A 22,518-nucleotide genomic window follows, 5' to 3' on the forward strand; every position below is an offset into this window, starting at 1 on the left:
ATAAATAAATACCATGGTTCATAAGAACATTTTTTTTTATTTACTCACCAGATTTGTAATCATATTTTCTCAAGTGTTCTGGTAATAACACTTAGGCCATTATACCTCCAGATTTTAGGATTATAATTAGAAGCAAAATCATTGGTTAAAGTATTTAAAACTGTTCTTCTAATTTTATCAACATAAAAATTCAATACAAACGAGGCAACAAATAATGTTGACTCAATATTTACAAAATTTGACACGCCCTCCAAAGATCAAAACAATAAACAAATAATTAAACCATTTATATTCTTAAAACAAAATAAGTTGTTCACTTCATTAGAACAATATCTAGGTCCAAATAGGACCCTCCAAATTTCCATAATGTTAATTGTCTCAGTAAGTCACTTAGGTGAATAACTGGCCATAGACTAGTAGATATTATGTTGTTTGAGGTCACAAAGTCTTGTAATGGAGTATTATGAGAATATTTTACAAAATGTGTGTGCCTTAAGTTAACATTTGTATACATTTTTAATTTTTAAAAGTATCAGATTTATTGTAAATGAAGCTAGGAGCAACACAATATATTTAAATTAGGATTTAACTTTTACTGTAGATTCTTCGGCGTAGGCTAATCTCAGATTTAAATTAATTCCGTTTTTATGGTTACATGGTGTTTCAACAAAGAAAATACTATTCATCGTTACTTCTTGGAGTCTTAATTCAAGTTAACTCGAGTTATCTTGTTTTTCTTCAAAGTAACAAGAAATCTGAGTATTTTGTAATGAATTTAAAGACTGATACACAACTACAATAGGTAGATATAGATAACTAGTGAAAACATAATACAAACAATTATTTCTTTCCATATTTAAATGTTAAGAAAAATTAAAACCCAATGTTTTTTCTAATGCTAGTTTAAATTAATAATGTTTTTTAAATTATTTTAAAAGAGAAAATAACACGTGATTTAGAAACGTATAAGTATGAAATGATTTTTAAAAAAATTGAAGTTTCCAGATTTCTATATTTTGAAAGGCAACTTAAAATCCAAACCTATAACTAATTAAATTTTGCTTTATTACAGGTTGTTTTTTTTCGGAGTACAGTTGACTGTTATCTTATAGATATTGTTTATCAATTGAAACTGATACCTGCACTTAATGTGTATATCTTAACTCGTGGTACTCTTGATTATGCAAACTATAAATTCCTCATTAGGTAATTTTCGATGGCGGTGGCCGCTATGAAGCGTCGCTGTCGTGCCCATAGCAAGTATGATAAGTTGGATAGATAATAAAAGAGTGGTCAACCAGCCGAACGTTTTCTACTGGTTGGCTGTTAAATGTTATCACTAATCACGGTCGCCATTTTTCGTCAAATAATTTTCTACCTTATTCAAATCCAATATAGACGTATAGTAGATACCTATATATTACATGGTAAAATACTGTAAAAGTGTAAAATATTATTTATTTATTTATTCATTTTCCAAAACCATATTATTGCAATTATTGTGTAAGCATGCTGGCTTGTAATATAATATAATTTTAGTTATATAATTATTTAAAATTAGATTATTGTTACCTCTAAAACTAAAAATATTTTTAATTTGTTTTTAAATTTTTAAATGTAGTATACGTTATTATGTACATAATATGTAATATGCATGTATATTGTAAAATATAATCATGTTATAAGAATTAAATTTCAAACACAAAAAAGGTGGGAATTTTTCGGATGAAACACGGCTGCTTATCTACTCATTTGGCCACTCTCTTATTATCTAGACCAGCGTTTCCTAAAGTGTGTTCCGCGGAACCTTAGGGTTCCGTGGGACAATGTCAAGGGTTCCGTTAGATGTATGAGATTATTGAGAAAATTATGTTTATTTAATGTTTGTTGTTTAAAAAATGTTTGATTGAAAATTTTTTTTTAAACTAAGTTTAATAATGAAAAGTCATTAACAGTATCATTAAAATATTATTTGGACTTAAGAGTTTAAGGAATTGATTTTCCTTTTTTAATTTACAAAAATTGTAGTTAAGTTGGATTAGACATTAGGGTTCCGCGAAACACAAACAATTTTTTAAGGGTGCAGTGGTCGTAAAAGTTTGGGAACCGCTGATCTAGACTACCTACTTTAGAGAATAGACCACGAAAATTAGAAATAAGGAGACCAAGCTCATATAGCTCCAGTCATGAAAGTGGGCTGGCAAAAAGAGCACGGTTATTCTGAAACCAGGAGCGCGTCGTTCGATAGTAGGACTAAATATTACCATTAAGTATACTATATAACATAATAGGGATTATTTCCTTTTCTTGAATTAAACATGACTTATTATTCCTTAAAAATACTTAATAGTTTAGCAAAAGTAAATCAAACACCAACAAAAACATTTCTTTCAAGTTTTAAAATTCAACGAGACAACCCAATCATTTAATCAAAATGGCGCAAACGATAAAAGACAAGTGTGACATTTGTTTACTTAGCACCCGATCATATGCTTATGAAATAAAAATATTTATCAACCACAAGTCATTGAAGTTTAAAATATCCTTAAAAAATAATCATACAACCAAAAACTGCTTTTTCAATTAGAAATCTACAATACTATGACAAATTTGCGACATAGTAAAAAACTCAGAATTTATCACATCTTTTAATCAGAACTCAAAAAACTAACTTCTAGGATAAACTTTACTGATAGATCTTCACTTTTCTCTTCAGACTTTCCAAAACATAACCATAAAAAAATAAATATTACTTAACCTTTATGTATTAAAACTAAAATTACTATGAAATAACATTAAAATCTCAGTAACAATAGGCACAGGAGCAAATATATGTTGAAATAGACAAAAGTAATACCCCCTAATCAGAAATTAAAAAAAGGAACTATTATACTAAGAGGCGCATACAATGAACCTCTAACTCTATAAACGGATCAAATTTAATAAAAAAATAAAATGAACAGCCATAAATTTGAAATTAAAACATATTTTATAACAAATTTATCTTTTCATAATACATTTAATAATTGGAAATACATTTTTATACTTATATAATGCCAGATAATAGTAGCAAGATAATAAACATATCAAAAATGTGACTTCAAAAATGTGACTTCAAAAATATAACTTTAACATTGCATAAATTTAATAATGTTAACAAAACTAATAATAATATTTATTTATATTTACGGGTGTATCCCTTTGGAAAAACAATAAAACAATATTATAGTAAGCGTAACATATAATGACAACAATGTTCATAACATTAAAGAAGACGTAAAATATATTTTTCAAACAAATTCTGGATATTCAATAGCTTCACAGACTTAAATGAACAAAGGTTTAGCGGCACAAATAAAAACAAATTTGGAGAAGCCTCGGATCAACTAGTTAAATAAAACCGATGGTTCCTGAAACCTACAAGTATTCATAATTTTTCTTTAGTCAGCTTTTTTCTTAACTAATAAATCAGTGCGTTACACGGACTCATTGATTTTTCAATAATACAGTCCAGTTCCATTTTCGGTACCTACCTATCTGCCTTTCAATTTTCAAAAAATCAGTTTCGAAAACTTTTTTATTTATTAATAATGTATTTGTTATCTATTGTTAAGTATTGTTATCTTCTATGTCACCTATTGCTGGAATAATTTTTTCGTTTATACCTTTTAAATCAATTTTAGCTTTTTCGGTATGTTGACTCTTACATTATTAATTTTTATTAAATTTGAGTAAACAATTGGCGAGATGTAGGTGCACAAACACAATACACATCAACAAAGTTCAATTGAAATATTAAAACAATTAATAAATTAAACATTTAGTAATCTCTTCGAATACGTTGTCGGTACATAAAAAACAGTAAACACGAGAGCAGTGACGGCCATTGGGTGAAATGTAAATAACAATCGATCACCATTATTTATTTATAATCATTAATCACTTATATTGTTATCGACATATTCGATAGTTTTTTTTTTTGAAATACCTTTGTACAACGTACAACAGTTATTAATTTTATCATCTAGATTTTCATTACTTTAAATAAGTTCTAATTACCAATGAATAAGACATTACGAATATCCGCAAAAATAATATGTCAATGTAAAGAACTATATATTATCATACTTACTAACTTAATCATCATTTCATGAAAATTGATGTTTAATACAACAAATAGTCACTAATCGTCTTTATAGGTTTAAAAACACCGTATAGTTACTGTATAACAAAAATAATATTGCTGTTATTAAAATAAATATTTAAGCTAGTGCACCAATTTAACTTGCTAAGATTAAAAAACTATTCGTTTATTGTTCTAAAAGAGTAAACCAACATAATATACAAAACAAAATTCTAAAGGGATTTTTAAAGACCAATAATTATTATTGAGTCGATAAATAGAAATTTATACTAATCGACTAATCACAGTATAAGCCGTAGGTATAAGGTAAGAATACGTTGTGTCAAAAATTATGGTCAAGAACGACAACTTATTCGTATTACGAACTACTCTTTTTTCTGTGTGACGACGTAAATATACAGATACAGTATTCAGTATGTATGTTCCTTATGTATTCAGTTTCTTGGCGATTGGCGAACTAAAATTCGGTTAACGAGGTGAACGAGAGTTAATGATAAATCCCACAAAAGAAATTAATCAAGTAAATGTTTGGAAATACATGCTCTTTTTGGTGGTTTTTGTTAAATTTTATTAACTTTTGTAATTTAGTATTTACACAATAAAGTAATACAATTAATTGTGTCTGTGCCTTTTGGCTTGTACTTAATAGACAAATGACTAACAAATAAAAATAATATAATTTGTTTTTTACAATAAATAAGCAATAAACATTTTTAAAACTGTGACACAGGCCACCATTTCTAATAATACGTTATCAAATTGGACATGTCACATTCCCATTAATTGAATTTTTTCATTTATTTTACGACTGACAGGTGTATAAATATCTTGCTCATGAAACGTTTGTTGCTGCTATGCTGAGATATGAGAAAAAAGTGTATTTTGTAGCAAATTTTAAATGTATCATTTTGAATTATACGTATATCTACAAAAAGAAAGTTTTGCAGAAAAACGTGATTTTCGAACGACTATTTTTTTGAGAATAAAGTGCGTTTAGCCAAAAACTAACTTCGCCTTTAAATTAGCCGCTATTATTTCAACCATAATCAATATCCAATTCGATTTGGTCAACAATGGAAAAAGCCCCTTTTTAAATTGAAACTGGGATATTTTAATGGGTTTATTTAACAATTTGAATGTATGATATAATATTGAATGTATAATAATATTGATAAATAAACTAACGATAATTTAATTTTCAAATAGTAATTATTGACAGCCATTAATAAGCGAATGATACACATAACTTTATCCAGTAATGACATACATATTTTGTCGATACAGAAATATTTTAATAGTATTAAGACAAAATAATTAACATACAAATAATATAATTCGTTTTTTTACAATAAATGAACAATAAAAATCCTTACATCTACGACATAAACTACTATTTCAAACACGTTATTGAGTTTGATGTACCTATCATTAACTGCAATTTGTCATTTATTTTATGACTAACACGTGCACATTGTATATAACGAAAAATACACAAATAACTGTCATACATTATTCTTTTTATTGACTATTATAAGTTTAAACTTTTTGTATAGTAAAATTCTTAATTGATATAATCGAACAGCTCTACATAATTTAGTTCTACATTAAGATAGGGGAAAAATATAATATGTATATAAGGTAAGAACAGATCACATTAATTTTAATAGCAACTAGCTGTTGTGTAGCTATCTCTATAATCTATACTGTTGTTCAATTTGATATTTGTTGCATTTAGTAATATAATTGACATCATGGCTAAGATTATATTTTTGACTACCATAATGTTTCTAAGTCCTTACTTATCAGAGCAGACAAAAACATTGGAAGATAAAATAGTTTTTGAAAATAGTAAATTCACTAGAATATTGAAGGTAAGTAACTGTAAAAAATTTAAAAATATCTGTACACACAATAATACATAAAGACGACGTTATGCCCGCATGTGTTGTCTCCGTCTTACAAGTGCGTAACATAAAAAAAAATGTTAAGCCTAGCAGATCACGTTTAGCTCAGTTATCTTAAAAATTAGAGTGAATTGACCTTCTATTAAAATTAAAGATAAGATTATTACAGATGGCTTCTCATGGGCTTTTTATTATATTCTAATTTTAAATAGTCATGAGTGTTTAAAAACTGTAAATTGTTTGTGCAACTTAAATTACTCATAACCCTTTTTAAAATTAAAATATAATAAAAAGCCCATGAGAAGACCTCCGTAATAATCTTAGCTTTAATTTTTAACTAGAAGTCAATTCACTCTAATTTGTAAGCTAACTGAGCTAAACGTGAACTGCTGATCTCAAAATTTGGTATGTTACGCATTTTTAAGACGGAGACAACGTATGCGGGTACAACGTAATCTTAACAAGTATGATAAATACTGATTAATAACTATGGGTAATCGTTGTAATTATACCCCATCATGTCCCACGAGTAATATGCATTTTAGTTTTTTTTTTTTATTGTAAGAAAAAAAACCCACCTGCACCACATGGGCCATTAGGTTTGCAGAAGTTATAGTTATTAATTGTCTTTACTTATTCAAATTATACATTTTTATATTATGTTTTGAAGATTTGCGGTGGTGATGAATTGGATGACGTTCACAATGGATTGAGGGTGATTGTTTAGTATTTCGGCTAGTGATCCGGGCAGGTTTTGGCTTGTACGGATATTGTGCTATGTTCGACATTCAGTGAGAATGTGGCTGATGGTGATTTGGACGCCGCAGGATGTGCACATTAGGATTAGGGGTTCTTCCTTGACCATTAGGAAACTGTGGGAGATTTGCGTGTCTCTGGTTACGAGTCTCATTTTAGTTTTTATTCGGTTAATTAAGGGTATATAATATTACAGGCAAAATATTTTGATTGCATAATTATACTATATTTCTTAGGTAAATTATTATTTTAGCGGAAGTGGAGTGGCTAAATCTAACGAAAGCTAAATCTAACTGCTATGATTTTTGAAGCGTTGATTTGAATTTTCCCGCTTTCACACCACTTGTAAAGGGGCGATTGTAAACTCGGCTGGATAAAAATGATCGTATAATTTTATAATAATATTTTTGAGAACCATTTCGCAATGAATACACAGATTTATAACCATTTACATATTATACACCAAGTTGTTCGTAAACTTTGGCTGATAACTAATAATTAACTAATACACCATCAATGTTTTCCGTGCTTAATATAAATATATAAACTACTTCTTATTCTTACAATATTTAAAAGTTGAGCTTAATACGGCTTTATTGTTATTAAAAAAGTGAGCCGTGGGTGACGCTTGATGAATGCCAACAATCGAAACTATTTCATATTGAAAATATTCATTATTAAAGGATCAAAAATGTGACTTCAAAAATCGAAACTATTTCATATTGAAAATATTCATTATTAAAGGACTAACCATGGCATAATTAAAAACAAAATATTCAGATTTTATTAAGAAAAATGAGGTATTCATTACTTAAATGAAAACATGGATGGGACATATATCTGAAAACAATAAATAGCAGTTATCGTACTAATTAATACAATAATTTTACAATATCACACTGGAATTATGAATGGGTAACAGAATTACGAGTGTGTAGCCACGGTCCACGAATAACCTCGCCTACAGACGGACTCACCCGTGGCATTAGATGATTCACAAAAAAAAAACACTTTGTACATTTAATTGATGCTTAAATTGTGTGGAAGCCATATTTACACAAATCGACGTGTCATACTCTCGAAAATAATATTTTTTGCAATTTTTGTAATGGGTGATTTTACTCTAAAAATACTCAAAAACATAGATGAAAACACTCTGTATGAATGCGTTCTGTCAATGTAGCGCATGGGATAGGTAAAGAAAAAAAACATTAGGCTGATTTCCTCTTAAGAGACTTATAAGCAATAAAGTATGAGTAACCTTCATAGGTATCAGACAACCGTATTAACAGGACATATTTTGATGCAAGAAAACGCTGGCCCCACTGCAAAACGATTGGCGAAGTCCACAATCAAGTATTCTCCAACATGGATACGGTAAATATATGAATTTATCAAAGGGAAACACTAAATAAAAATTGAAAAAAATGCGTTTAATGTGAAAAAAAAATAATCATAATATTGATAATTAATCCGAGACAGGCATATGCCACAACTGGAGCATTAGCAGACAGAATGTGCATAAAGACCAATGAAAAATATAATCAAATCCTATCCACCGAAGAGCTAATTTCTTGCAGTGGTCAAAATTTTAGTAATTTTGTTCCTGAATACAAAGCTTATGAATTTTTCAAACGTCACGGTGTGGTCTCGGGTGGAAAATACAACACTAACAATGTAATTTTTAAAATCGAGGTTAGGTTACTATCTATAATACAATAATCGTTGTTGTCATTCCATTATGCAGGGATGTCAACCCCTCAGAGTTCCACCAGTTTTTGAGCTACCAAAAAATCATGGCCAACATAAATGCATGAAACATTGTTACGGTAACAAATCGATCGACTACGACCATGATCATGTAAAAAGTATGTCTACTGTAGCTTATGATATTATATTGACGAAATTGACATTTATTTATTTTTATATTACCTGATTTTTAAAAGTTTATTTGTGATTACAGTAAAAAAATGGTATTTCATAAATGGAAAGGATCAAATTTATTCGATATTCAAAAGGAAATTCTAGCGCACGGTCCAGTAGTAGTTTCTTTCTTGATGCACGATGACTTTTTCTTTTACAAAAGTGGTTAGTTTAGAGAAACGATTGATCGCATATTTTATACTATTAATATTATACAATTTAGTGTAATTGTTCGACTTTTGCAGGTGTTTATAAAAAGGCTTCCAACTCAATACTTGTAAGAGTTTCTTATGCTAAGTTAATTGGATGGGGAGTCGAGAATGGTGTAGACTATTGGTTGTTAGTCAACTCTATGGGCTATGAATGGGGAGAAAATGGACTTTTTAAAATCAAAAGGGGCACAGATGAATGCCGTATCGAATCATGGATCACAGGAGTTGTTCCTGATGTTAAATAATATGTTCTAATAAAATAATAATATTTGAAACTTATTTCAACATTCAAATACTTACAAACTATAATTAAATTGTAGTGGTGCTTAAACATTTTAATTTACTGAATAATTAATAGTTAAATAAATTATGATAATATTACAATTAACTTTTCATTTTTCAATATCTTGCCTTGATTTTATTAGGCACATTGAAAAAATTAATACACAGAAAAAGTAGGAATTTTTTTTTGCAGTTTTGCTATTAAATAGCCATAAAGTGATCTTATATAAAATTGATTACATAATATATTTTCCAGTGTTCGTAAAATTAATGGCAAATTAACACAGTTAAATGAATCTAAATTGGATTTAAAAATTTAAAACGCACAAAGTTAAATAAAAAAAAAGAATGGCAAGGTGAATGAAATATTCTGAATTGAATGGACGTGTGCATCGGCCCTTACATGTTTTGTATTCTTCAAATAAATTTTTTCTTGTATAATATTAATAAAATATATTACAATTAATTTATTAATTTATTAATATATACAATTAATTCGTGGTTTTTAAATTGAAGTGAGGGCAACATCAAAACCTACCGCGGGCCGCGGGTTGGACACCTCTGCTTAACCCGAGTATAAAATGTATTTCTTTATTTACCAAATCACGGCTTTAGATTCAATTTGCTACAATATCATAACAATACACTTTTATGTTTATGTAAACCTGGGTTCTTTCAGTCAAAATCGCATACTATTAAAAACAAAAATTAAGTGACCTTGGATTCTTGTATATTAAATTATTGCTTCAAATTAATTGAAAACAGACATTGTTAAAAAAAAAAATACCCGATAATTCTGGATTCTTTCTATCTGAAGGAGCTTGTCATTGCCACAGATCCCCTTATCATAACTTTATCACTGTTATATTCAAATACGATAATCTTATTATGCGAATTTGAATTATTGTTTTATTTGTTGTAGCCGTTCTAAATAGTAAACAGTAATGTTTTGTACTTTCAGTGTTGGGTATAATTTTGCTGAACTTAATAACAATGACTAGACTACAAGCATAGCAAAAAAAATCATACAATTTATAATATTGAGACAATAATCAAATTATTACAAGCAAAAAATTCATTTTTGTTACAATATTATACTCTTTAATTATCGATAATTTATTATTGAATTTTTCTAATGTTAATATTTTTAGTTGAAGAAATAAATCATTTTTATAAACTGAACAAAATAATTGTAGCATCTAGATAATAATCCTGTTATAATTTACTAGCTGACCCGGCAATGCTTCGCTATTGCAAGATTTCTCAGATAATGATTTGTTATTTATTTTATTTTTTTTATTTTATGTTAAATAATAATTTTTATTTTAGACCCACTTTTAGTCACGTCTCCGTGGTAATGTAGCGTCGCCCCCGAGGATTCTTCATAATATTGAAAATGACTACATCGCTCGTATCGATAGAAAAATTGATGCTTATTGTAATTTTTTTTTTATTTAATAGATTTAATGTACGAAGTGCTAAAATTAGAGTTCGTGTATGTAAATTGTGTAGGTATAATTATGGATGGAACAAAAGATATGACTTATGCCAGTATTTTGATGGTTCAAAGATTTAAAAAATTTCTTTGTAAACGACGTTATCAAATTTTTCTGGATCGGGGGCAAAAATACATAAATTAAATTTGAATGCCACACGTGACAGGGCGACGCGTACAGTGGTTGGATATTTAATTATATTATATTATACTATTATTATCGTACCCCACGCTATAGGTAAATATTCTACATGAATAATATTTTTTTATTCTGAATGTGGATACGCTGATGAGCGGCTATACGTGCAACTCAGCCATCTTAGCCAGCAATTTGTGAAAATTCGATTAGTTATTAGTTATTTTTACCAATAACAAATGTAACACCGTTGGTTATAAATACTTATAATAGATATTCAGATAAAATTAATTGTTTTTTTTTTTGCTAAACTAAATACTTATAATAAATTGTTTATTATTCCACATCGATACCGACCAGCCTAGAAGCATCTGTGGTTGTCGAGTTTGATAGTTTGATATTTTCAGCCAGCGATTACTGAGTTTCCAATTATATTTTTGTATGTACCTATGGTTTAATTTAGATCTCAATTAAGTTATTAAAGCCGTGAGGCTTTTTTCATATTATTTTAAACATTCAATGAGCATACACAGATAGAAAAGTATATTTAATTTAGCACGAAATTGTGTTAAATTAATTAAGATGGTGTGTAGATTTTCACTTACAGGTAGCTTGGTGTTGATTCATCATAAGACGTATAGTAAAAATGAGTTCCTTTAAAGGTAGTCATTTTTAATTATTTTGGAGTTAATTCAACATCTATAGCTGGTTTACGATTACACCAATTACCTATAGATTATTCTAATTCCACTGATTTAAAAAATAATATGTAATATAAAAATTAAAAAATATTTTATCGAGTTCAAAATAACTTTTATTATATGATATCAATAGCAGCCGATCGGAGTGTTGTGTTAACAACAAGCAATCTTAAAAAATAGTGTAAATGTATTGAAAAATTTAACAAGTTTTTTCTCATTTAACGGATTTCGAACTCGAGGACATCGTCGACTTGAACTACCTAATACTTATCCTACCTATATTCCTAAGCAGTATAAAATTAGCCCACCTATCGGGATAATGAAACTTATAAAAAATATACTATTTAAAGATGTCATTATAGACAATGCATTGTATTTCATTGTCAGAAGTTTTGAGTATAGAGCCTGCAAAAACACTTATTGTCATAAGCTTCACATATTCCCCATTTTTTGATACAGTAATAACTAATAATGATTTTACCTATATAATATATCAATTGTATGCATCTAATATATTTTCCTACTTTGGATGTGATTTATTTACAATAGTCTCCAGGGTTATTAGACTCATGATTTATTACCTACTATATAAAATATATATTACGTATTTCACCAGCTATTAATTCAAGTCTCAAATACATTCCGAATTTGCATTATTGCTAAAATAACTATAGGTACTTTTATTACTTAAAAAATTGTTCAATACAATTGTTTCAATATTTTAAATTTACATTTAGAATGTATTTGATTAATATTAAAGTATCAAACAAGTGGTCTTATATTAGTAGCATTGTTATTGCCTGATTGCAATATAATACAAAAAACATTTTCCTAGTTCAAAAACTGAGAAGGCTAGACCTAATTACCGGTTATGGAAACTTAACCTTATTGTATTTTATAAAATTTTATAAAATTCAGTGCATACTACTTGAGTCCAAGATTATTATCAGTAAGTAATTTGAGGCTCAACAAAATGTTTTTGTATAGGATCGCCTATCAGCGTCCAAGAATAACTTTTTGGACAGCGTAGTTGCGTCCAAGCATAATTAAAACATAATGATAGTATGAATTGTGTAATATAGAGTATTATACAACGTAAAAGGTTAATTGCATATGATTCCACTACACTTAATTATAATACATTATATCCAAATCACATATAAATAAAAAAATATGCAAACGATTTACAATAATTTAATTGAATTGCAACAACAATAATAATAAAGCTAATGAGAAATAATAATAAGAATACATAAAAGGATGGTGACAAAAAAGAGTTAAGAGAAGCCAAGGGAAAGTTAGCTTCATTAGTACACCGTGATAAACTTTTTGCTTGGTACGAACACTTATAGTTCTAACAATTTTTTAAGAAATCCTCTTACTTAGAAAGAAAAAAGATATTGCAAAAATAAAGATCTCTTATTTTTACAGTAGACATGGGTTTCTTAACTACGATTTTAATATTATAACAGCTGAGTATTGTTTTCCACTAGAAATGATTTTTAACTAACAAATAGTAATTATTATGGACGTGGGTCATCCTTGAATTAACCCAAGTTCATTTTAGACGACTTGTCAACCTTTGGAAAAGAAATAGCAGCGAAGTAAAAATGCCACCAAACTAAAAGAAATCACACTTTTTCGACATTAAACTACATATTTTAATGATAATAATAATAATAATAATAAATATACAATAAGCGGAATTCTTGCCATTTCACGAGGTTTCGCCGATTTCTGCGAGACGAAATAACTGAGAGTTTTCATCCTCTCATCATTCAACAAATTCATCATTCGGTGATACTCGATGGTTACCAGTGGTTCAGCAATATGACCTGAGAAAACCACGGCGTCGGTGTGAGGTTTGGTGAGGGGTGTGTGTAGTTGTATCTCACGACACTGTGCATTTCTCATCGCTTCCATCATCATCTTCGTCTATGTCGACGGCAGACGTTTCTGTCTGGCCACCGGTCAATATGTTGTTTACCACGGCCCTGGCGAAATACCCGGCGGTGATCGAGTACTTGGATGAAATAAACGCGTCCAAACTGTCACTACGTGTCATTTGATTGTCCTGTACCGAGATAATACGAATAAACAGTATCAGTGCCGAAGTCAACAATTTTTCTAATGGTAGGGACCACCAAATTTCACGGATGAAGCTTACTGGTAGCTCTGTTTTCAAGAACACTGAAATTCGCCATATTTGTACAAAGCTAAATTACTTAGCTTATATTATAATTGGGTAGTTATAATATAAGCTCAATAGTTTGAACAGACCTGTCTATATTAGGTTATAACCACACAAAATGTATTCAGATTTTTGGGGTCGAGAGCATATTCACCCAGTTACCCCAAAGACCCCCAAGGCTTCTGCACTGAACAATTTGGTTCGTTAATTAGAATAATTATATTTAAAAAAAAACTATCCTCACCTTGCAAAACATCTTGTTAGCCTCAGTCACTAAGCCGTCCAGATTTAACTCCTTCAGTGTGAGCTCCGGATTCCGGATGAGTATCGTAGAAACTATGCACAGCAGCTAAAACACATAATATTATAATGATATCTACCACGTGGTTTTAAATTTTAGATATGAGCAAAACTACGCAAATTAAACGTCTACAGGTAGATACCTAATCTGGTTGTTAACTTTTGACACGAGGTGTTTTTACTAGGTGATACCTTTTTTAGGTTTATTCATGTTTAGATGACATAATAAAGGGTTTGGTATAAAATACGATTTATTAGCTTTTTGCCTTTTAGTCTTCCTGTCCAGCTTCTAGAAACTAAATCTTCATCGTTAAAATTTGTATTCGCTGTTTTCGTGGAACATTGTCGACATATCCTTCTATCTTCTTTTCCCAGTGCATGGCTCGAAAAAGAAGGAGGAGCGTATAAGGGTGTTTCACATGTCACACATTTTTAGCGCCATTTTCTATTAGTTAATTACCAGACTCACACAGTGTACAATAGTCAGTAAGCATTGATAGATTTTGAGAGATTACGATTATAGCATCTTCACTTTTAATATTTTGATTTAATTATTTTTAATAATTTCTGAAGTTTGTGATACAACTAATGATTGGTTACACTAACTTGTAGGTTGGATAAATAATGCTCCATATAGGGACGATATATTATGGAGCTCTAAAAATTCTTCAATATACACAGGTAATATCTTATGTTTGAGTGCTACAAATGAAAAATCATACGAGGAAAATAAGTTTTTCAGTTAAAGATGTTTTTGAAAAATGTTGCAAAATTGTGAACAAATTCAATACAAAATATTAGCAAAAAAAATTGCAAAAATACAATTTTCGGGGGGAGGGGGGGGGGCTTGAGAAGCGTACGTAACACCGCTTTAAGTATTAAAGTAAATAATAGAATAACCAGCAGATTGCGACGGTGGCAGACGGAAAAACACAGTAAAAGGGGAACATGCTAAAAAACGTGTTTTTCCATATTCTGTCATAACAATCTGGCGGATACCCTATAACTACTGAAGGTGATTTTCCTTGTTCGTTTTTTTTGTCCGAGCACAAAGCAGTAAGCGTGCCATCACTGAATTACAGTCGGCAGACGAAAAAACAAGGAAGACCCATAAGACATGAATACCAAATACATTTTTTTAAGTCGAAAGACAACTAACCTAATTATTAATTGTGTATAATTTGTCACGATGACAGATTTTTCGTCATAATAATACAATAAACAGGAATGTTAGAATGAAGATTATTGTTACCTAACAATTATTATGTTATTATTATTATCTTCCTATTTGACTATTATTTAGTAATATTATTTCTGATAAGTTTTTAAAATTGAAACTGCACAGTCGAGTTAGTAAAAATCACCAGGAAATTGCAACTTTCTCTAGACGACATCATTCGTAAAGCACTCTGACCACTCTTCCACCCAGTTCATCATCAGTCATAACACAGAAAAAAAGAAACACAAAAAACAAGAAATTGCAAAATCGAATCTTTGAGAAATCCTAATGAAAGTCCGACCAGCCGGTATTAGATCAAAGCGGCTACAGACGTTGGAAAACCAACCAGACCTGTCATTTGCATGCTTTGTAGCAAAGAAAAAGTTTTATTTATCGTATACTTGGCATATCCGAACCGGATAAACTGTTTGAACTACTAGTCATCAGTTCCACCTCTGATGTCTCTATGCATACAGTCAATAGTATAGAACTATAGACTATAGAGACATCAGAGGTGGAACTGATGACTAGTAGTTCAAACAGTTTATCCGGTTCGGATATGCCAAGTATACGATAAATAAAACTTTTTCTTTGCTACAAAGCATGCAAATGACAGGTCTGGTTGGTTTTCCAACGTCTGTAGCCGCTTTAATCTAATACCTTTGATCAATAGTATAGAACTATAGACTATACTACGCACTAAATTATTGCAAGCAAGCGATACTCAATGTAATACAATAATATTAATTAAACAATAGTTAAATATTATTTGTATGTTAACACCTAATAGCTGGTCAATAATAGAGTTACATTTTAGGCGAATTGGCCAGAAAGTAAGTTTCTCTCAAAATTAAGTCTTGGCTAGGTGCTGTATAATACTATAAAAGGGACGAAGTGGCCGAGTGGATAACGCCGTCAGTCGCCACTCGCACCGTCGCCGGTTCGAACCTCGGTCACTGGCGGCACTTCTCTCCGGGCAGTCACGGTATCTGGAGAGAGAGGCTGCCATCCCCCAACCGGGCATGGCAGAAACCTACGGTTGCCCACTAGAAATTCTGCCAAAAACAAACACACACGTGTTCCATAACCCTACAGTAACTCTACAGTAACCCAACAGTCCCAAAATCCCCTGGCTAATAACAACGTAGTTGATGCCATAAACAATTAATAAAAAAAAAAAATACATATAAAAGTTAAACTTCAATAACGTTATTTACATACTTTTTAAGCATTGTGCAATACGTTCGAATCATAATGGTTATAAATACAAAATAATAAAAACTTAAAATACTTTCAGCAATTGTATGGCAAATAAAATTCTGATGTAGTTGAATATCACCCAAACAATTATGGATAGGTAGGTATTATGTAACGTGTGTATAGAAAACAAAAACTGTTATACTATTTTATCGGAGTAGTTTCTCATAGTAACACATAGTGTTACAACTTGTGAGAATATTATATTATAATATAGATAGACAATAGGATTATTATTATGATTAGAATTATTACCTCGACAATGAGTTGTCTATAGTCAGGCTTTTCTAATTGGTTTAACATGCTCTCGACGTACAGCGCGAACTGAAGCTCAGAGTGCGTCATGTTGTTGATGGTGGGCTGTTGCGGCATTACTTGATTTCGGAACCGGATACCTTTAGGAGTACGCATTAGTATGTCCCACACTTGATTGTAAAACTGATTGGGCACCCTGCACAAGCAACCCTCTAGTTTTCGCTTTTGCAGCATGTTGATCCTACGATCGACGATTAATAAAAAATGTATGTTGTTATTATTACTAATAAAGAAAAAATTCCCAGGGACGTTCTACGTAGGTAATGGCCTAAGAGGACGCTACTCATGCATTTGTTGTCTCAATCTTACACACGTACTACCTTAAAAGTTTTAGCTCACTAGCGTTCACCTGTTAAATTTCTATATTATATTGTATTTACCTATTATTAATCTGTTCGGTAAGAACATTATCTGAGTTTTGCAATTTTATTGATATTTAATTTTCAAAATAGATATGGGTATGAGAACTTTCTCAAATTAAAAAACACATCTGGCTTGAAAATGAAAATATCGAATAAAAACCGACGTGAAGCCACAAATAATGTTCTTACTTAAAATATTTATATAAATTATAACAACTGGAGAAACAAGTGAACGAAAATCTACCATGCCATACGTTTTTAAGACGAAGACAACAAACGTTATGGATAGCTCAGTGCTGTCACTACCAAATATGCAAGGTATGCGTTGCACACGATCTCGAACTTATACAGGCCTCTAATCGATGTATTAAGAGTAAATTTATATAGTCATTCGCTGTTAACATTTTAATTTAAAGGGCCTCGCTATCGCTTTCATTTAAGTGACAACAATTGGGACATCCATACTCCCTGAAATAGTTGATACATCACACTTCCCGCCTTATAATAAAGTGAAAACAGATTAGAATGACATCTACATAACAATGTAAAACACTTAAAAGCAAAGATCTACTAGACTACCCTTCTTTAATACAAACGTTCTTATTTAGAGTAGGTAAATGATTTTTAGAAAAGAAAGAATATTTATAGAAAATTTGAAGTGTCTATAAATAGCTCAAAACGAGTCAAAATATTTGGAACATTTTATAATATGTAGAAAATGATAAAATTAAAATTTAGTAAAACATTAGTACATTGCCACTGAATTATTTCAAGAATTATTAAATGAGATTTCAGTATATTTACTTGAACGTTTAAAAAATCAACAACGTAAAAACCGTAGATGATAAAAACGTGAGCATCTCAACAGTCAACAGTAAACATATAATATATGTATGTGTACTTACTGCTCTATCTGCCCCCATTCCTTGACTGTAAATATTTTTTGCAACAATTTTCTTATGGCATACGGACTCAAGTTTTCGACCAATAATTGTTTTTTCTTGCCAGAATTTAATTGTATCGTCATAGCTTCCAATACCCATCTACAAATAGAAAGTGTAAGTATTAATATATGTTATATAGATTATAGGTATATCAAATATATTATAATATTATGTATGTAGATATTTAATGTCATAAGACACTGCTATGGACTGGTTTCCCGCTACATACAAATATTAATAATAATCAGAGCGGTAACCTTAAATTAATGTACAGTAAATAAATCAGGATAGACAATCACCACATCACCTGGAATATGACAATAATTTCGCATATACAATGCTTGAAAAAAGACGGTTTTAGAATAGTAATTTACCATAAGAGGAAACAATTCTAAAAAATATAATAACAATAATCATGAATTGCGTATAAGTAAATAGATATGTTGGTTAAACATAGTGGTGCGCATGGGCAGAATTCGTCAATGACGAATACTAAGAAAAACTAGTAAATCGTATAAGAAAAATAGAATAATATACAAAATAATAAACAAATTAATGAGTATTTTTTAAATAATTACAGTAGTTATGGAAAATGTCACACACGATACACACCTACATCCAAGCGTAGACATAAGCATTTCTGACAAGATGGTACATGCTTAGAGCAACCTTGGGGAATGTCAGAAACGATACTTATATTGAGAGGGTTAAAAGAAATATAAGGTAGGCCTATACAGGAGAGCACCAAAAAGCTGATAAAATAGACTAACCATTATTCCATGTACTAAAACTTGAACCAATTAAAAGATGTTATCTCAAGCAAAACTACTCTTAACATCAAATTAAAATCAACTAATGATGTCGATCAAGCAATTGCCAAGCTCTCATCAGGCCTCAAAACCAAAAAAAAAGCACTAGAGCTTTTTGGATGACGCGAAAGCATTTATTACCATCTGGTTGAACAATCTTATTTTTAAACTCAAAAGCAACTTTCAGCTTCTTTATACCTAATACTAAAATCCTGTATAGAAAACTGCTCATTTAATGTCCTTCACAATTTGCAACACTCGTATCAATCTCCTATTTCTGTTGGTGTCCTTTGAGGTAGTGATATCGCTCCATTCTTGTATACTTTTTACAGACCTGCCCACATCTGAAGATACTATTGTTGGAACACATACTGATGATACCACCTTATTATCAGCTTCTCCCGGCCATACAATTGCATCTCAACAACTACAAACTCACCTAAATACTCTTTCACAATGATTCACCAATTGGAAGATAAAAATGAACGAATCCAAGTATTTCTTTCACTTTCACACTCAGACCTCATAGCTGCAGAGCCATATCAATAAACAACATAATCATGCCCACTCGATCGAAGTTAAATACCTTAGTCATACACATTTAACAGGTGTCAAAGCTGGTATCTTCATTTTAGAGATAAGAATAAGAAGCATAATTTAAGACGCGTTTGTAAAACGGAGAAAGCGAATATGGGTGTAGAGTCCTCTAAAAATAAATATATAAATAAATTAGTATATAAGGTTACTACTCACCATATTGCACAAATCTATCTCATGCTGTCAAAGATTATCAAATCTGTGAAATATTCGATTTACATATTATATCCAAAAATAATGTAATATTAATGAACATTATACAATACAAAAATACTATTATGTAATAGTTTGGCATTGTAAAATATTAATGCAGGTTTGAGTCAATTAATATTTAAAACTTAAAGTAACAATAATAATAATATTGTTCATTGTATCACATCACTTTATCATGCTCTTTGTTTCATCTAGTTCATTATTTTACATATTATTTTAAAGCAAAAGTATAAAGTACACAGAAGGTAATACGCAAATATTTCATGTGACATATTATAGTCAAGAAATAAAATAATAGTTATTCGTTTATCCATTTTATTCATCTAAAAATGTGAACTCCATTCCATAAAAGTTGCTACTCTGACTGTCTCAGTTTAATTCTTTAAAATCGTCCAATAAGATACTACTTACCCGACTCTAATTTTCAAAATTCCTTTGAACATATCTGGGTTGGTGGCTATTAGCCGGCCGCAGTACAAAATTATTTCCTGCTGTAGTACGGCTTGTATAACGTTGTACGGCTGTATCGTAGAGTACATTATTGAGTGGATGGCCGCCGGCGTCATTGGCTTATCAAACACCGTTTCCTTTTGGTCCACGACTCCTACGGTGAGCTAGTAAGGTACACACAATGGATTTGTTTGATTATAATATTGATATTTACCAACTGCAGTTGTTTTTTCACCGTATAATATATATTACAACATATACATACACACACATATGTATATTTTGTAATATAAATTAGATTTATGTAATTATGTCTACTTGTTTTCCGTTGACCAAAACAGCCGTTATAAATGGACTGATGCTGTCGACCGTGTGGCGCAACAGGCTGCTGCAATATCGTACGGCAATCCAGTAGTGCAAACAACCAGCGCTGTGGTATAAATTTGTCAGATGGTGTCCGACTGAAATCAGACACATGTCATCAGAATTATGTAAAAACTAATAGAAAGAGATTAGAGAATGACTCCAATGATACTATACAACTATATCAAAGCGTGCCTAACAACAAATTGCCAGTGTACACACTTCGATAGAATGTGCACGTTTAATTAGTTACTTATATATGCAATAAAATGTTTATCTAGAACACTGCTATTTCACAAAGCCTAATACTAAATGTTTTGCTAGGAGAACTAACAAATGAGAATAACAGAGAGAATAAAGATTACTACACTGGTGCCATTAAAAATGTATATAAATACTATACGATTATAATAGTGTTATACAATTATTATTACATAGGAACTTATCACAAGTGATCCAAGTATTATAGTATTAGTATTAGTATATTACACTGTGATCACTTTCACTTAGATTTGCTTAATTATTTATGCATTTTAACTACCTATGCGTTAGGAATGTATTTCCCTTCAGGTGTGAGTATAATCATATAAATGAGAGTGAAAAATGCAGTGACCGGTATGGAAGGTGCAGGTTGAGGTTCAGTTAAAAATTAAAGGAAAATGTTTTAAACATAGACCTTGAAAGACCAGCAATGGTATATTAAACAAAATATTAGGCTTTGAGTAAAAATACTTCAAAAATAATTAATGACATAAATATTGATTTGTGAAATTAGATTTAATTAGAAATGAATGAGTAGCTACATACTCAAATGATGTAATTAATAAAATATATTAATTTGTAAGATACAACGTAAAGGCTCAATAAACGGAAAGCTTATGGAACAACTTATAACTAGTGTCGTGTAGTAACCTAGACAATAATCACTCTTGTTAACAATAGCAGAGGCAGACATTAAATATTTAGTTACTTAAGTCCTTGCTATAATTAAACGCAGTTGGTGACTGCGCCCACGCTTTCAACATCTGGTGACACAAATTTATTTGGCAAATTATTTAAAAACAGCTGAGTGTACATAACACGTTTGAAAAACGAGAGCCATTTTTTTGTGAACGTTAAAAAAATAAAGTTTTCCGATTATGATATCAGTGATATCTGGGAGTGGAATCACCAAACGCCAGTAAGTCTGCAAGGACTCTAGGATAAATAACATTGAAAAATAACCACACAACTTATAATTAATATAAGATGTTTAATACACTAAAACCTGGTAACTACTAAGTTTGATTGGACTAGATACAAATATAATCTAATAAGATGAATTAAGTAACTGGTAAAAAATGAATACTGAAATATATGTCTTTCGAATAAAACAAGTTAAAATTGCTCAATTTATAACATTCTCGGTTGATACGATCAAAAGATTTATTATTACTGTAACAGGAACCATTTAATGGAATAGAGAACGTAGAAACAAGAACGTGACCAATACTGGGGTATTTACATGAACATGTAAAGGTCGCAATAACTGAGTACAGGATATTATGTCATTTATAATCCTAACTATAAGACATATATTATTGTACCTACGATTAGATACAAGTGAATCCAAATTGAAAGTTGATTGGATTAATGATAAAGCAATAGGTTCAAGTGGATTGTGGTCGAAATTTTGTTGTCGCTTGTTTGCTTTAAAGCATAAAAAAAACTCCTCCGAACACGCTTATGCGATTCAATAAGTCCAATTTATGCAGGATTCCAAATAACTTAACAGAATTCGTATAACAATGTGGAGAAGTATAGAATTTAAAGTGCTGTTTATTTTTGAGTTCTAAGGAGTTTCTTACTGAGAAAAATAGTCTCAATTTCAGTTTTTCTTGGGAGGGGGGAGGCCTATCCATGCATACATCAAAGAGACCTCAAAGAGAGGCTCTGCCTCCCCACC

The 22,518-nt window shown here is 30.3% G+C and overlaps 2 protein-coding genes and 1 pseudogene across 3 annotated transcripts in view; 1 reads left to right on the forward strand and 2 right to left on the reverse strand.

Moving 5' to 3' along the window:
- Positions 1 to 59: 59 nt before the first annotated feature.
- Positions 60 to 4,074, reverse strand: LOC111041465 (annotated as a pseudogene).
- Positions 4,075 to 5,852: 1,778 nt separating this feature from the next.
- Positions 5,853 to 9,184, forward strand: LOC111041467 (cathepsin B-like). The gene is made up of 7 exons (XM_022325743.1): positions 5,853 to 6,046; positions 6,841 to 6,944; positions 8,074 to 8,181; positions 8,287 to 8,481; positions 8,552 to 8,672; positions 8,797 to 8,892; positions 8,973 to 9,184. Exons 1-7 carry the CDS (start codon positions 5,896 to 5,898, stop codon positions 9,182 to 9,184), a joined length of 987 nt encoding a protein of 328 aa, XP_022181435.1. The 5' UTR covers positions 5,853 to 5,895.
- Positions 9,185 to 12,610: 3,426 nt separating this feature from the next.
- LOC111041442 (probable phosphorylase b kinase regulatory subunit beta) overlaps positions 12,611 to 22,518 on the reverse strand; it is a 37,992-nt gene continuing 28,084 nt past the window's right edge. For both annotated transcript variants that reach the window (XM_022325715.1, XM_022325714.1), the window contains 6 exons: positions 20,529 to 20,671; positions 20,172 to 20,374; positions 18,103 to 18,240; positions 16,776 to 17,016; positions 13,989 to 14,093; positions 12,611 to 13,627 (listed from right to left, as the gene is read on the reverse strand). In XM_022325715.1, coding sequence (XP_022181407.1) covers positions 13,445 to 13,627; positions 13,989 to 14,093; positions 16,776 to 17,016; positions 18,103 to 18,240; positions 20,172 to 20,374; positions 20,529 to 20,671 — 1,013 coding nt within the window. In that variant the 3' untranslated portion in view covers positions 12,611 to 13,444. The remainder of the gene's footprint in view (positions 13,628 to 13,988; positions 14,094 to 16,775; positions 17,017 to 18,102; positions 18,241 to 20,171; positions 20,375 to 20,528; positions 20,672 to 22,518) is intronic.

This window comes from Myzus persicae, unplaced genomic scaffold (assembly GCF_001856785.1).
Source record: "Myzus persicae strain clone G006 unplaced genomic scaffold, MPER_G0061.0, whole genome shotgun sequence".
In the NCBI taxonomy this organism is placed as follows: domain Eukaryota; kingdom Metazoa; phylum Arthropoda; class Insecta; order Hemiptera; family Aphididae; genus Myzus; species Myzus persicae.

Excerpts from the sequence above, each read along its gene's own strand:
- LOC111041467 (XM_022325743.1), top strand. The coding sequence starts at position 5,896 with ATGGCTAAGATTATATTTTTGACTACCATAATGTTTCTAAGTCCTTAC. Across the intron at positions 6,945-8,073 it reads GGGAGATTTGCGTGTCTCTG|GTATCAGACAACCGTATTAA; the intron begins GTTACGAGTCTC and ends TAACCTTCATAG. Across the intron at positions 8,182-8,286 it reads TATTCTCCAACATGGATACG|GCATATGCCACAACTGGAGC; the intron begins GTAAATATATGA and ends AATCCGAGACAG.